The sequence below is a fragment of the Periplaneta americana genome, chromosome 2 (assembly GCF_040183065.1).
Source record: "Periplaneta americana isolate PAMFEO1 chromosome 2, P.americana_PAMFEO1_priV1, whole genome shotgun sequence".
NCBI lineage: Eukaryota > Metazoa > Arthropoda > Insecta > Blattodea > Blattidae > Periplaneta > Periplaneta americana.
In genome coordinates, this window is record NC_091118.1 from 63,355,249 (window position 1) to 63,373,169 (window position 17,921).

General features: G+C 34.2%; 2 protein-coding genes across 13 annotated transcripts in view; one reads left to right on the forward strand and one right to left on the reverse strand.

Moving 5' to 3' along the window:
* LOC138694295 (zinc finger protein 70-like) overlaps nt 1-17,921 on the forward strand; it is a 249,443-nt gene that overhangs the window by 40,838 nt on the left and 190,684 nt on the right. For 5 of the 11 annotated variants that reach the window (XM_069817869.1, XM_069817866.1, XM_069817868.1 and 2 more), the window contains exons 4-5: nt 2,236-2,322; nt 4,062-4,144. In XM_069817869.1, the coding sequence (XP_069673970.1) occupies nt 2,236-2,322; nt 4,062-4,144 (170 nt within the window). Of the gene's footprint in view, nt 1-2,235; nt 2,323-4,061; nt 4,145-11,121; nt 11,227-12,050; nt 17,158-17,921 lie in introns of those variants that run through there. The other 6 variants (XM_069817853.1, XM_069817854.1, XM_069817852.1 and 3 more) reach the window with 3 other exon arrangements.
* LOC138694293 (ankyrin-1-like) overlaps nt 16,317-17,921 on the reverse strand; it is a 99,510-nt gene continuing 97,905 nt past the window's right edge. For both annotated transcript variants that reach the window (XR_011330884.1, XR_011330885.1), the window contains exon 5: nt 16,317-16,808. The gene's annotated coding sequence lies outside the window, so the exon portion shown is untranslated. The remainder of the gene's footprint in view (nt 16,809-17,921) is intronic.

A 17,921-nucleotide genomic window follows, 5' to 3' on the forward strand; every position in this document is an offset into this window, starting at 1 on the left:
TTTGACCATTGTTGTAATTGTGGATGAAACATGTACTGAAAATATAGGAAACACGCTGGACCAGTCAAGTTTATCATTGCACTATATGGTTTATCCTTATATTAGTTTTTGTTGTACAGAGGTTTGATTTTATTGTGTGTCTAGCTGAGTCATTATTTTTTAAAATGTTTCTATGGCAAATGCCTGATATTCTGACGACCAATGTTCCAGTATTGTTCTGATAATCTTAGGCGTCATGTTTTAGACTGGCACTACAGAATGTGCTTTGGTTCGAGTCTTCATGGCAGGAGAAATTTTATTATAAAAATTGAGTTGGTGTACAGGACTGTAACCTATCCATTTCTTGAAGAAAGTAGAGAGCTACAGGTCACTTCTGCCGAGATAATGAATGTGAAGATGGCTATTGGCTTATAGACATTGCCTCTATTAAGGCTGTTGTGCTGCAGAATGTTCCATTACAGTAGAATTTCTCATATTCGGCAACTGTGGGGCAAAGCCAATGCTGGATAACTGATTTTGCCAGATAAGTCAAAAATACGTTTATAGGTTATGTAAAAACACACTGTACTACACAAACTTTTTTCCATGTTGGAATTTAGTAATTTATAATTAAAAATAAAGTTTTGAAATACATACAGTGTTTATTTTTAGTAGTGAATATGGTAATGTACATTCATCAGTTCCTCAAAATCTGTGCTTCATTGGCTGGTCATGATAATATCTTTGAAAAATATTGGAGTGCAAGAGGTCAAATGACTTTATTGACAAATGCCTGGCATTAGAAAACAACAACAACATTCATCAGTTCATAATTATTGTAAAACTGTAATACATAATAGTGTAAAATATACTAAAAGCTTTCGTAACATTATGACAATTTAAAATGGCGATCATGTGACGTGAAGAGCAGTGTAGCCAATGTCTCAACTGAAGTAGCGCTCGATGATTTGAGCATAAGAACATTTCACTGGCGTTTCGCGGAATCCATTGTGCAACAGCAGCGCTTAGTGGTAATAGCTATGATACTATTCATCACTCGAATGAAATTTTTACGTGCTGTAGGAACAGAGAATTTCACAGTTTCGTACTTAGACTTATCGAACACTCCATCAAAATGGGTGAGTTCATGTGTTAAATTAAAAGATATCGTCTCTGTGCATTGTTTGCAAGGTCCAAGTGACAGGTTACCGATGCTGTCCTCTACTCCAGGGACATAACAGGTTTTTTTTGTCTATGTTTTCATGTGTGAACAGTGTAAAGAGTAAACACATTATGTGGCATGTGCAATCTGTATGTGACAATATCCTGTTTATGAAACTTGAATATAGCTTCAGTGCTAAGTAACTGCTATTAACTTCTCTACTGATTGCTTGTTGCAGTATGCTCTAATTCTTTCTGCTGCACATTGTACTTTATTCAATTTTAGGTATTGATAGATTAATTTATATTGGAAATTTGAAAATGTGTTACATAACTTTGTGAAATTGCAGACATTCCCAACGTATTTGGGATCATCTTAATATAAATTTATATGAGTTGATACGATGTTAATCACATCATCCGATATCCCAGCTCCATATTCCTCTCTGTTATGCCACTGACTGTCCTCCAGATGTAGTTCTAGCATAGAGCGCATTATACCATCCCTCCACATTGTTTTTGGTATTCCTCTCTTCCGCTTTCTTTGAGGTATCCACTGCAGTGAGCTCTGTGATTGTTGCTCTTCCATCCATTGTACATGGCCGTATCATTGTATAACTGTTTCATTCTAATGTAGTCCAAAATTGTACTATTTGTATTCATTTTTTTCCCCGATGGTTGTATTTATAATTTTATCTTCTCCAGATATACAAGTTGGTCTACCCCAAAAATCCATTTCTATAGCAAGTAATACATTTAAAATAATGAAGTGAAACTTTTCAGTTTTTTTTTTTATCATTATGAAATTCTTGATACTTATTTTGTGTTCCTCTCAGTTATTTAAAATATTTCCCATCCCTCCCCCTGAAAAAATCTTTGTGTAATAATATCACATGGACTCAGTACAAAATGTTGTAGAAGATTGTGGAAAAAATTTAATGTTATAGAAGAATGGATGGTTTAAAAAGGGATATTATGTATGGGATTACAAATAAACACACACATGTACGTGTATAATCATTTCTTGTGCTTATTTACTTTTCGGGAATGATCCCAATAGCAGGAAACTTCTATCATGTTATAAATATTTTTCAGGAAGACGTAGAAAGTGAAGACCATATGGATACTGTCCTATCAGACTCTGTACAAGAGAAATCTCCAGTGTCAGAGAATGACATTGAGGTATGTGGAAAGCTTGTTCAGTTGCAAATACAAATTAGTCATTGTGATTTTCTGTACTTTTATTAAATTGGTTTATTATATATGCATATAAATTATATTTGAAAAGCTGTGTTGTAATTATTTTTGTACCCATAGAAGTTCTAAGATTTGTACTAGACATTTTTATAAAAGTGCACTTTAAAATATTTCAGGTCCACTTTTTGAAATTATATATTAATTACATAGGGGGGATTTTAGGTGAAACATTTTTTTTTATTATTTTCATTATAATATTTTAAAGTCAAAGCTTGTGTTCTTGCCACCAACATTTGCTTAATGTTTAATAAGTGGGACTTACACTGTGATGCTGGACATTGGTATGGGTTAAAAATTTTGTTCTGGATGATAGACTGGCGGATTTCTTTCCAAGATTTACCTCATCTGTAGGCAAATGTTAGGTAATCTTATAACGAATCCTCATTTTCATCTCGCCAGAATACTATGTTTCTTTCACCATTTCCAAACCGCATCTAGTTGATAGTGTTGGTAATAACCAATTAAAAGAATTTTGTGTCTTTTTCATAACAAAGATAGTATAGTGTTGTAATTTTTCCTGCATGTTATTATTCTTTCTTTCTTCCCCCCCCCCCCTTGCTTTAAAAATTACAGTAACACAAAACTAATGGGTGTATGCCAGGAAACAGGTTTTGCTTAGTGTGATGCCATTTGAAAAGTGATCAAATAGCAGTCCACTTCATGATGATTCAGCACGTCTTTCGGCAATAAAATTTCGCGACTTGTACATTAACAGGTGTTATTGGCTTACCTTATAATAAGTGCTGGAACTGTCGACCATCCTCTGTAATACACGTTTCACTCTTTTCAAAAGATTTCTAGACATATATTGGATTTCATCTCTGTCCATAGAATTGATATTAGAGGAGAAAAATTCGCTCCGACGCCGGAGATCGAGCCCGGGTCCTTGGTTCTATGTACAGTGCATATTAGTGTAGAATCCCGGCCACCAGGTCACTAAATTGAGTGTGCTCCTTATATTTATAATGGCAGTTGACTTGATATAAAATGTCAACATATATGCGGAACTTGGAGTCAGGCCTTTTCATTCAATTGATGAATGATTGATATCTTATAAGGCCTTAGTTTTAAGAATTTTATCTTTTTCCAAGCTGAGTACATCTGCTAGGCGATTTTATAGGGGATTGTTCTAGCTTACAGCGAAGGCATCTAGTTTTTCTTCAATTAGAACAATATTTATGCGTCGTCTTTAGTTATTTAAGAATTAGCTGGTTTCTCTTAATTTTTTCAATACATTCTGGATTGTTAAATCTGATGGTTGTTGAATGCCAGGATATTTCGTAGGAATATAGTATAACACTTTTTGTATGATTTCTTCTTAATACTGTATATGTATCATAAATGAAGATTCACTGTTCTAATGTGTACTGCATTGCCACGAACTAAACCGAACTGCACGCACTGAATGGAAGTCAGCTGTATACTAATGGTCTAACCTTGACGTACCTTCAGCCTGTGTTTGCTGTTCATATTACGTAACACAAAATCTTACCTTTGACCCAAGCAAAATGTACTCACTATTTCCTCGGCAATCACGATTAATCTGTAACAGTAAAAGGCCAACAGCCTCTACCTGAATGGTACTTGTTTTCTGGCGAACACACTGTATTTATGGTAGGAGAATTATAATGGTCTCACTACTTTAATTTTATCATTTTTAACAGGGAGAGTGTGGCAATATGACTACAGTTAGGAGTGAGGGTGATGAAAAAACCAGTGCAGAGGAACAGAATCTGACAGCCCAACAGTAAGTCTTTATTTAGCAAGTTTAATTTTTCTTTCTTTCTTTTTGTAAGATTGAGAATAGTCACTTAGTTGTACGTATATAGACGTAGTTTACGTTTCCATGTCATTTTATCTGTAGTTATGTTTCCAGCTGAACATGGTATATAAATTAAGATTTCCAATAACTACAGTTAATTGTGCCGACTTGCATGTTGCAACTGTAGTAAGCATTGACATTCATTATAGAATTACGATGATTATGGATTACATTATGGTATATTTGTTACAATTTCGTGATTAGATGCCAGCACATTTAAGCAAAGATTAATGAAAATTTTATCATTTTTATGTTCTCGTTACTGAAAGCTTAATTTTCGATCTATGACACCACAAAATAACGTTTAACAATATAATGGTTATACTAGCAGTGCTTTATGTTAAAGCATATAGTCAACTCTAGATATTGTGAACTCAGTTATAGTGAACATTCGGCTATAGTGAACCTACGTAAATTGTTGGTCCCGACCCGCATGCATTTAAAAGTATTATAATATTTCCGTTTATAGTGAACCCTCACTTCGGTTATAGTGAACCTAAAACTAGAACGTCCACAAGAAAATGTAACATAAAAATGGCCAAAATTGTAATTAAGGAAACCCTTTCTCCTATAAACTTCCAAGAATATGTTCAGAACAAAATCCCAAACCTTTTACTCCTTAAGTGCATTGAAAGACAAATGATTTGCTCAGCTTCCTGCACAGTTTGAAACATGTTAAAGAGAATAGTGTACGTAGTGAGGGATAAAGAAAGGATTAGTTCTGACTCCTTTAAAAGAGGTTATTAGAAGAACAGGAGGAAAAAGTGTTTCCTTTTGTAAAAGGGTAAATACAAGAAGTATTACAGTATAACGGTCCTCAACCCTTCCTCCCGCATCTTTATAAAAGTGAACCCGGGGAAATTCCAAGGCTGAGTACACAGTAGCATACCTCTATTTCTAGTGGGAAGAGATGCGAAATCGGTCAGTACCTATTACCTACATTGCTAGATTAGATTCGAGTTTCGAACTGTAAACATCAGGATGTCGAAGTGTAAGGTGGTTAAGTTGGAAGATACAGCGAACATTAGTACTGATATTGAACGTGGTCTGAACCCAAACTAGCATTAATACTGTATATATAGGAACGTCAGTAGTATAAAAACAGACACTTTGGTTTTAGTGAACCTCAGATATAGTGAACGAAATATGCTGGTCTGCCGAGGTTCACTATAATCGGAGTTGACTGTATATTTGGAGAAAACACGAAATATTAGAGACCATTGACATGGGGGGGGGGGGGGTAGTATGTTTGCCTGCTAATCCAAAGTAGCACCTGAACTTGATTTGATTCCAGCTTTTGCTGGTTATTTGATTGGGCTTTTTCCAAGGTTTTCCCTATGTAAAGTGAATGTCAGGTAATTGCATGGCGAATCCTAGGCTTCATTTTGCTAAATATCATGTCGCTATCACTGATTCCATTGACATTAAATAACCTATTAGTTGATACAACGTCATAACCTATTAAACAGAAGAATATTTCAAAAATACAAGAAATAACTATTTTTAAGAATTTTGCCGAAACTTGAAAAAAATACTTCAGTACATGACAGTAATAATAATTTGAAAAAGTAAGATTAGATTAGATTTATTTTCGTTTGAATCAATTTTCATTGCTATTGTACACGGTCACTTTGTATGAAGGAACATTGAAGGAATATAAATTCATATAAAATGATGTCAATCCAAATTAAAGAATGTCACAAAATGATCCAACAACTTCAAAAACTACAGAAAAGAATTCAATTGCAATGGATACCTGCACATTGCGGAATTGCTGGAAATGAAACTGCTGACTTTCTTGCCAAAAAAGGATCCAATTTAATTCAGAATACAAATACAAGCCTACCTTTTACATCCATCAAAAGACTAATTAAAAATAAATATAAAATCAAGCAAAACCAAGCACTATGTACCAAAGCCAAAGATAAAAAATGGAGCATTTTAATAAAAAAAAACAAATTATTCCAGAAATCCCACGTAAATCTGCAGTAGCAAAATTCAGACTGCTTACAGAACACGATTATTTGGCCAAACACTTGAATAAACTAGGAATTTACACAAATCCAAATTGCCCTCTATGCAACAAAGAAGAAGAAATGACTGAAGATCATCTCATAACCTGTGTAGTTCTACCTGAGAAATATTGGAGAGCAAGAACGCTAATGGCTTCGTTGCCAAAGCCCAGCATTAGATAACAACAACAACAACACATTGAAGGAATAACAAATGTTTACAAGAGAGACATACATACATTGGACATACAAAGTGTCGGGAGAATGGGTATAAAATAATCCAGAAGCACAGATAATCCAGAAATCTTACTTTTACGGTAGATATTTGTAAGGGTCATATTTCCAGTTAGAAGCAGATTCAGTTTGTGATCTCCCAAACCGTTTCCACAACACACAATTGTCACTCTTTCCTTTGTTCAGGAGCAGATCAGGAAGTACGACTATAAGTTATTATTTCTTTTAATTAACTATTGAGACAAAATCATGCACTGATAATCCACATACTGATATTAGAAGTATATGTATCACTTACATAGTATGTGTAATGTACCAAGACAAAAATTGTTTTCCAAGAGGAAGAAGATACTTTGATCGTACATACCAATGTTGTTAATCTGGTGCCAGGACAAAAGATTCTACTAAGCAGAGATGTGATGTTGGTAATGACTGTGATTTGATTGATAAGTCCATGGCATGAAGAATGGCAGTACACTTAGCAAACCTTTTCGTGTATTGTCTGTATCCACCACAAATTCGATTTGGCCTTATTACAAGTGGAACTTGGACGTCTGTTGGAACGCTGATCTTTATTCTTCGTTTATAGTGCGTGTTATTTATCTTTATATATGTATTTTTTTTATTTGCTTTCATTGTGCTTATTTACTTTACTTCCTAACTTCTTTAATTGTTCATATTACATATCTACTATGTCAAACGTACTGTCTGAAAACAATGAGTTTCCATTCTATATATATAAATAATTAGAAATCATATCAATTTTAAGATACTCTCCGTAACTTCTTTTATAATTCATATTTATATTACTGCTAGAATTATGAAGTAATATCTATAGTTATATCTGAATAATTCCACCTATAAAACAATGGTAAGAAATATTTCATGTGAAGTGACTACTTTCGTAACATTCTGTTCCTAGTTCTTTTCTGTTGACAGCTGACCACATGTATTTACATTAATTTTCTTTCTCAGTCTAGCTACTGGTTTTAAACGTGGTAAAATAAACCTACAGACTTTAAAATCACAACTATAAACTACGCATACAAAGGGGTGTGATATTTTGGTATTAATGAAGTACTCTAAATGTTTGAGAACTTAATTGTATTCGCGAAAAACACAAATCTCAAGGAAGTAGTCTAGAAAATGAATGACGTTTACCCACAAAATGTCGTGAAATCCAATGATTTCAATGAAATAGTTTTATTGTCACAAAATCAGCACTTCATGAAATACTCGTGTAACCAAATAAATAATCCTAATAAAAATTTGAGTGATTGTCTTCAGAAGCTTTGCATCAGCTGTAAACAATGGTCCTACGTAGTCTTTGCAGAGACTGCAGAGTTTGCATACTAGTTCTAATTTAAAAGCTCTTTGAATCGGACGAGGATCATAACAGTTTTGCTTCAACATATCTTCAAGTGCTATTGTTTTCTCTCTGAAGCATTGATAGTGAGAGAGAATTTTCAACATAATGAAGATATTTTATCTGATCGATGAACGAGAAGTTTGTTTGTCATATTCAAATCTTGACACTATTCTTATTAGCCTTTATATCCGATCAGCATCATCATCAGCTTCAGGGCTTAAGCCATAACTGATTCGTTCCGGTATCATGAATTACAACTGCTGTATTCACTCCTTCTTGGTCTGCCAACATTCCTTACACCTTTCGGTTTATAATTTAAAATTAAGTTTGGAATTCAGTCATCTTCCATCCGTTCTAGATGCTCCATCCAGTCGTTCCTATATTGAGGAGTATTGTTTCTGTTAATGTGAATATTTTGGCTCTATTCTAATGTCATAATTTCTTTTCCTATCCAGCCACATCTTCCAAAAATCTCATTTCTGCAACTTATATTCTACTTTCTCCTTTCTTATTTAAAACCCAAGATTCTGCACCATACATCAACATAGGAACTGCTATCACTTTGTCTTTCTGCATAGTCTTTAAACATCTTATTGTACCACATATGTAATTGAATTTTATTTATTTTATTTGTAAAATCTTCGTTTTTCAAATATGTTATGTTGCAACCGAGGTAATTAAAGCAGTTGATCTGTTCAATAAGTTTTGCTTATAATATAATTTTAGCTCTTATTGTTTGTGATCCTCTAAATGCAAACACTTTTATTTTATTAGGAGAAATGTTTAAAGAGTAATTTTGACTTGTTACATTTAATTTGAATAAGGCTCTTTGCAGATTGTCTTCTGAGCTACAGATTAAAACTTGATTGTCAGCGGACAATAATGTGTCTAAAAATGTATTATTAATTTTAAAATGTTCATCTAATTTTGTCATCCATGTTCTCACAACTTCGTCAATAAAAATATATTAAACACTCTCTCTTACTCCTTTGTTTATTTTTGAATACTATTCTTGCTGTTATTTTCTCCTGTTTCTATCACAATTTTATTTTCTACATACATGCTTTTTATCATTGTTACAAGATGTGGAATACCTTTCAGGGCTATTATACTCCGTAATTTGTTTCTATTAATTTTATCGAAGGCCTTTTCAAAATCTATAAAGGTTATATAAATTGGTATATTGTATTCTCTGTGTTTTGTAAATATGCAGTCAGAGCAAGCTCTACCTTTATGAAATCCATTTTGAAACTCTAAGATTATATATTGTCTATTATTTTGTTTAATCTATTCTTTATTATTATCGATGCATAGATTTTATAACAAGTAGGTGTTACAGTTATGTTGGTAGCCTTTTTTAAAGATATGGCATATTTTTGCTACTTTCCATTCCTCTGGTATACGTCCAAATTTCAAACGTGTATTTAATAAATCTATTAATCGATGGTACAGTAATTCAGAGGCATTTTTAATTAGTTCATTATTTATGTTATCAATTCCAGGAGATTTCTTATTCTTGCAGTTACTATTGATGCTGTATAGTAACTCTTCTTAAGTAATAGGATCAATATATTCATCTGTCTCTAGTAGAATGTTTTCTTCCTCCTCTTGATTTCTTTCCGTCCATAAATCTTGGAAATACTGTATCCATTTTTCTCCAAAAATTAGATATAGCTTTATGGTATCTTTGTCTTGTTAATTAAGATGTTTTAATATCTTGTATGCCCGTTCTTGATTATCATGCACGTAATGTTCCAAATCGCTTATGTATTTTTCGTACGAATTTCTTTTGATTTTTCTGACTGCTCTTCTTACAATGGCACAATTTTCCTTATATCCTATTAAACTGACATTCGATTTATGGTTTAAATACTTTATATATGCATCTTTTTTTTTTTTCTTTAATCTATTTTGCTACTTCTTCATTCCAGATTTTTAGTCCTCTTCTTTTATAATTCTTACTTCGTTTACCTAGAGCTTCTGTTGCTGCCTGTAACAAAATTTCTTTTAATATCTTCCCATTCTTGGCCTGCATGTTAGCCTTAAGTTCAGTCGTTTTTTATATAGGTCCTTTATTGATTCATCTTTTAATAAGTGTACTTTGAATGTTTCCTCTTTCTTGTGGTTTCCTAATCTCTTTGTTCTTCTTTTCCATTGAGCTGGTATAGCTAGTTTTGATATAACTAAAAATGGTCTGATTGAATATCGCACACTCTAAAGACTCTTGTATCTAATATAAGATCTGAACATTTTTATATCCAATAGCGGGACAATTAAGTTCTGTGCTCCAGTGTAAGATTTGCTGCTTAGGATCTGATTGAACTTGCCCAGGTTTGTGTACCACTCAGAGTACTTTTCAGTACTTTTTATAAATAGGTATAAATTGTATTAAGCAATGATTGGAAATAGAGCTACTTTTCAGGAAAAAAATTATGTAATTTAATATTTATAATATAGAAAGTGTCACAAAGTTCGGTACAATTAAAATTAGTAACTGGGCTTCTATATATTGTACATAATAGTAATTTTGTATGTTGCATTCTAACTCATATCTTTACGAAATATTAACCCAAACCTCGATATTTCCACGAAATATTCACCGAAATCGTGATAAAATATGCACCGAAATAGAGGTAAAATAATCACCACAAAATCAGATCCCTATACGTACAACAACCCAATTTCACTTACAGTATGGACTAAGATTAAAGGATGCATTGTTTCGTGTTTCATGGCTGAATCTCTGAGTTGTGTTTGATAGAAAGTGCCTTTGTTCTGCTATATATTTCTACATTCATTTAATTGTTAATAACATTAAAAATGGTTGATTTTTGTACAATCATCATTATTTCTGTTTAGTTAAGAAAAAACTTCAGTAAACAAAATCTCAGTTTTGTTAGCTGTTTCTGCTTGTTTTCAAATGTGGCCAGAAATAATCATATTCTTTATGTGGTAGAGCATCACCATATATCTGATTACTGATTGGGAGTGGCACTTTGCCATCTCTGCTGTAGCGGCAATTAGATATTCTTTTTCTGACTCAAAACAGATTAAGTGAGGGAGATAGAATAACTTAATAGTTCTCTTAGAACTCGAACATTGTAATTTGGTCAAAATATCTTAACCTCTTTCAACAATTAGAACATGGACTTCAGATTTGAGATAGCTTTTCATCTGCTAAATATGTTGGCAGTGTTGCCATTGAAATTAAGATCAAATATGTGTAGCTTTGTACACCTGTTGAGGTAAAAACTCAGACAATTTATGCATTCTCTCGTTTATGCTAGGACCGTAACCAGGGGACAACTCTAAAATTGTTCCTAACCTCGTACTGGTGTATGTGTAACTTAACAAGCAAAACACTGCATCATACTGGATGGTCGTTCATTATAGTAAGTAAAAAATCGTACTGTAAGTACAGTGAGATGAAGAGAAACCTATATCTACACTCCATTTCTGGAATCTATAAAAGGAAGTCGATGCATTTGGGTGGAGCCAATTAAAAACGAATGGCCAGAGCTGATCGGTGCCGGAGTGTGTTCCGGGCTGTATCAGCTAAGGGATAAGATGCGCATGGCAGAAGCTGATAGTTAGGACAGCATTTTAGATGCTCGTCTTCAAGTAATGATTTTCCCCAGTGTGGTCATTGGACTGGCCCCCTCCACTCACCATTTGCGCAAAAGACCTGTGATGTGAAAGATGTAAACAATCGACGATATCTTTCAGTGTTTCCAGGAAGCATTGGTGATTGTATGCGCATGTCAGAGACATGTAAATGAAGGGAGGTGGAATGATATAGAGGAACGGGAGTATCCCGAGAAAAACTCTGTAACTTCTGTGTCCACCACGAATTCCATCATGACCTGGCTGGGGATCGAATCCGGGCCTTCTGGATGTAAGCCCAGTGCACTTGCACTTGAGCTACAGATGCGGCGTTGGAATGTCTTTCTGATGTACATGTTTCTAGTTCTGAACTGGTGTGATGTGTGTTGGAAGGCCATTTCTGTACTGCACATGTTCATGATAGACAGTTACTGATTACTGATTCTTGTTGGAAGGAATCTTATTTCTTATGAGCGTCAAGTTTCTCCTAGTTTCCTGAATTCCTCGTTCTAGCTGCATCCACTTTCACTGCTTTAAGCTTTTTTTTGTGTCCTGATTGCTTATATCTTTAAGTATTAATATGTATTATAATGTATGATTGTCTTTATCTCAGATTCGTCGTTGATCCATCTTTCAACAGTTCTATGGAAGAAAGGAAGCGTCTCTTCAGCTGTATGACATGTGGAATGTGTTTTGCTTTTAAATCCAATCTTTTAAAGCATCAGCTGTATCACACAAAGCCTTTTAAATGTGTCGCGTGTGATAGAGGATTTTTGTCAAGTATTCGCCTTCTAAAGCATAAATGTACTTTTAAAGACGAAAGACCTTATAAGTGCGAACTTTGTGGTAAAAGTTATGTTCAGCGTAAAGCTCTGCGAACTCATTCACTTACGCATTCAGGTGAAAAGCCATATAAATGTGACATTTGTAATAAAGAATACGCACATAAGTCGAGCCTCGTAAAACATGAAACTTTTCACACAGGACAAAAACCTTTTGAGTGCCATATTTGTGGTAAAGTGTTCGCTGCGAAAGCATATCTTTCAAGCCATAGACGTGTTCATAATGAAGACAAACCTTTTCAGTGTATATATTGTGGAAAAGAATTTGGACGGCGTTCTGATCTTGTCAGACACAAACGTGTCCACACAGGAGAAAAACCTTACGAATGTGTTTATTGCGGCAAAGGTTTTACTTCAAGAGGAAATCTTACGAAACATAAACGGTTTCATACAGGAGAGAAACCATATAGGTGTAGAACTTGTGATAAAGCCTTTGCAGATCAAGGAAATCTTAAAATTCATGAACGTATACACTCGGGTGAAAGGCCATACAAGTGTGCTGATTGTGGTAAAGAGTTTTCTTCTAGTAGTTCTCTTGTTAAACATGGCCTTCTGCACACTAGACTTAAGGCCTTCAAGTGTCATTGTGGTAAAGAATTTTTACGTCGTGCGGAATTAGTCAGCCATTCTCGTGTTCACTCCGGAGAGAAGCCTTTTAAGTGCAATTCTTGTGGTAGATCCTTTGCCACTCGATGGAACATTATCAAACACTTGCGGCAACACTTAGTATAGTCTGTAACACTGGTACCATTATTGGAATATAAATACTTTAAAATGACTAAATACGAGTAATCAATATAATCAACTAATTGTCGAGTAAGTACTAAATTTGTTACGAAGGCTGTTCAATATAGACGTCATGGTTTTTAGTACAGATTTAGGGACAAAATAAAAAGTTTGTTTCATTCTTAAATTCACACTCAACTAGCTCCCATTTCGACTTGTATTCATTGGTCACACATTAATCATATGAAATGGTTTTGGTAATTCTTCTGAAAAGCTACACCAATGCACATTCTTCCATAAGCTTAGGGGCTGATGGGAAGAGTTGCAGGTCCTAGATGGCAAGAACATGCCTGTGGTTCAAATAAGTAGCAGTAGATAGTGGAACAGTTCAACCTGTTGAAAAATTTACCTCACTAATGACTCTCCAGTCTTCCCTCGTTCCACCTCTTTCCTCACCCCCTTTCTCTTCTTCCTCTATTGTTCACCCTTTGTAATCTTTTTCACACATTTCTATTTCATATTTGTTACGTTCTACACTTATATGTTATTAATTTGCAGTATAAACTATGGGTTTCATACCTGCAACGTTGATCTTCAGAAGATGCGCGTTTGACAATCATGATACAGTGACTTTTAGCGAAACTATAGTTAAATTTTCTATGATGGTTTTGAAGGCTATCAGCTGAGTCAACTTGTTGAAATACTCCAAGCTTTCCACTACAAACTCTGCACCCATCATCAGGGATAGTGATGGTCGTGTCTTTTTATACTAAAATGTAAGATTTGGGTGTTATAGGATTGGTGAAGAGATCGGCCAATTAGAAGTGGATTCAGGCCGGGATGTTTTACGCTCAGTCCGTGATATCAACAGAGCTTCATATATGATGTTGGCAGGCAAGTCATGTTCCACCGATAGAAGTGGGTTGCTGGACTTGGTCTGCGACTTTCCTTTGTTTATTTTAATAGAGTTGATGATGTACCGTAAAGTGGGGTGAAACTGATCATATATTTCGGTTTTTTGTAGGTATATGCCTTATAAAATTGTTACATTTTAACGTCATTTTGAATTTAGTTTAATTTAAATTTAATATGTCCATAATTAATATAATTTTAAAAAGTTAATAGTTGATTGGTTTCACCTCACAAGTTGGGGTGAATCCGATCACGTGCCTAACCTATCGGATTCAGACTGCCAATGGGTGAAACTGATCACAATTTGTTTTAAAAAATATGTATAAATAAATTACATCAAATTGTAGTACAGTTTAACTTTCAATCTCGTACAATATATATTAGAAATGTATGAAATTACCTCCTCATTGATTCACTTAACATATATTCTGCACAAAATCTCTCAAACAATTGACATCATATGTATAATTCATACTTTAAACTAGCTCCAGTGATATAAATTTTCAAATGGTGTGACTTTAGTCAATGTCATGATCATTAATGTTGTTGAAAACATAAAATGTGCCACACCTTCCATGCTCTACCACAACTGATCCTGAGAGATTGCAGATTCTCCATCATCAGTACTGTCATCATCACTTCCAATAATATCTCTTACTATACTTCCTTTGTCTGGAGTCAGGGGTAAGTGTTTTGCTCGACGAGTTGTTATATTTGTTGATTCATTAAAACAAGCCTTTTGCAGTTATATTTCAAATGATGCTGTTCAAGATCCTTCTCCTGAATTATTATCACTATGTCTTCTTCTTCAGAAATCTGGATGATGACTTATTGGGACCCAAGGGAACAGTTACTGCCTTCCTGAATTCAGACAAAGGATTAGATTGAGAATTTATGTCTATGTTTTCAAAGACTCCCTTTGTTGTATACCGTATGATTGGATTCACCTTACAAAATTGTAAAATTAGTGAAATGTAGCATAAAAATGACATAAGCTATGCACATGCGATTAAAACTAGTACTTAAGAATCTTCTTGGAAAGTAAAAATATGACTTATCAATTTGACAACAATGATAAGTTGCAACAGAAGAAGTTATCTCAAGCACAATCTTTGAAAAATGCAGCACATATTATAAACTTAAGTTGGAAAAAAAAATCTGTTGGCTTAGCGCTCTGTAACTGAGCGTCGTTGTAGACCGAATTATGAACAAAAAACAGAAATTAGCTGCGCGATTATTGTTGTAGTGCAATGCACATAATCATCATTATTGAAAAATGTGCAAATGATCAGATTCACCCCATTTTACGGTACCTCTATCTTACTGGTAAAGAGTGAACATTAGATATAAATAGGTTCAAGACTGGGATCCAAGTCCGGCGAATTTCTGGTCTCTACCACCAGTATCCCTGAAGATGGCTACAGAGTTAATAGCTTGGAGAATTTCAACAACTTGATTTGGCCGATAGCCCGCAGAACCATAATAAGAATGAGTGCCAAGGAAGCCTCAATTTCTATATGGCTAAATTTTGTTCAGCTAGGAATAATTTGGTGAGAAACGTGATGCCAACATATGACACTTTTGGATCCAAGGAAATTTCAGTGACTACTAATCTGCATGTGACAACCCTGAAAAAAGTTGCATCGCTGTTGCTGTGCAATAGAGCTAAGTAGGTCAGTGTAGCCTTGCATGACGTGATTCGTAGTTTTAACATACACGTCTTTTTTTACGAATCATTGATTTATTTCTCCCTGGAAAAATAAAGAAAGAAACAAAATTAACAAGTGTTAGAATCGTGATTGGTAGTGAATGGGCTATATGGTGAGAAGTATCGAGGAAGTGGGGGATGGAAGACATGCGGAGGCCTCATGTAGGGGAAAAGGGGAGGAGCTTCTGCCTTGAATATGGCGCATGTATGTTAAGACTCCATATGAAGATACCAGTACTAAACGATATTTATGTGGAAAGTGTGTGTGGCTGCAACCTGAAATGACTTGATGACTATATTGCATGTGACACAATCAATTGAAGCAAATAAAAAGTATAGCCACCTTTGGTGTAGCTTTTCTGTAGAAATGCCATGTCCCCCCCCCCCCCAGAAAGCTATAGTGATCACAAATGAACAAGCAACACGTATCCTACTTTGAATTTTTTTGTCTGTCCTAAGAAGATCTCTGCTATGTTACTTTTTATTACTGGAATAGGTACATAAGGAATGTGTTCTGTCCTAGCAGCTTAACATGGGGCAGTGTCATTTAGGAAAAAACTGTTAAAAGCTGAAATGCCAACTCTTCTTAATATGTGTCGAAATGTTGTTTTCAGTAGGTACCATATTGGCCGAAAATAAGCCTCACCCTTAATATTCGAGTGAGGAAATGAAAAAAAGATTTATGCATGAATATAAGCTGTGCCCGGATTAAGGGAAGAAACATTTATTTTCTTTTTTACATGTAAACATTTTTTCCTAACGTATGGTAGAGCACATTGGCACCTAACATATTACCATTATTGTCTTATTCACTGTCATCACTGTCAATATTCACTTCATCACTCTCACTCTCACTATTGTCTTCAGTTGGATTATTTCTCGTGAGATAGGAATCTCATCTTTCCCCTTATCTTGCATGTAGGAAGGAATCGTAGCTTCAAGTTATGGATATTTGTCACATTTTAGTCCCCTGAACGATTTTCTCATTGAAATAGCTTTTTTCAGTTTTTCTTCTGGCCTCTATTGGTTGTGGTTTTGGTATAACGTACAATTGCATGTTTGAAGCTTGCATCATAATTATGTCGAATTCCTTGGCTTGATGATATTTTTCGTTCTAAATGATCATTCATATCGGCGTGAAACAGGCTTTCTTACCAGTATCCAACTTCTTACTGAAACTGAGCTGAAATATACAAGATTAGGAAACAATAATTAAACACAATTTTAACGCCAGGTAAAAGTTCGCATTGTTGCGTTATGAAATTCCGCCAGTTTTGCTTACAGACACTAGCTGTATTATTGGAAATGAACATTCCGTAATTTTTAAACACTACATTGTATGTAAAACCATAGGTAGCAAATATAAGCCACACTCTGATTTTTTGCAGTTGAAAATAAGATAAAAATTGCGGCTTATATTTGGGCCAATATGGTAATTAAAGACTAGTAGAAACACAAAGATAAGTGCATTGCAAGGAATGAGTAGGCTACTATTTTATGGAAGAAATTGATGATTGGATTACGATAATGAATTTGCGTATAAAAATCATAATTCTCTATTGACTAACCTTCAAATCTTCTGTGTGGACATCAGTGCTCACTATTTGTCTGTTGTTGTAATATGAACAACAAGCAACCTAGTACTACTTCATAGGGAAATGGCTTAGTTAATGTAATACATGTTTGTGCTTAAGTGTTCTGTATAACCTATTACAGAGAAAAGTAATGAAGTAGTTTCTTCTGTGTAGTGAAGCATCTGGTGTCTTGCTTTATGTATATGTATAATAGCCTGTATCCCATTTATGTATAGAATTAAATCAACAGTAAACAATGAAAACCTAACATTGTTTCACATTTGTGGAAACTGATTTATGATTCAGATCCTAGACTTGTATTATTATTATTATTATTATTATTATTATTATTATTATTATTATTTATTTATTTATTTTTTTTTTAATTTTGAGTGTCTTTCAAGCAAGGGGTGTTCTTCTGTAGCTTGTTGGATTATACATAATCTCGGTGATTAATGTTGTGAGTTGTGGTTAATAAATGAAAAACATCTGCAGGTTTTTTCAGGAACTTTAGGTTCTCGTGTCATTCTTAATTTATCATTGAGTCATTATTTCTGTTTAACCATTGTGACGTTGCCTTTGCCATTTCCGGCCATGAATTGTTAGATAACGATGAATATCTCGGGTGAGGAGGATGTTAACAACAAACAAGAATATAACATTTACCTTGATAATTTATTAAGTAAAACAAGGTAATAACAACTATAAATTGTGGAAAAAAT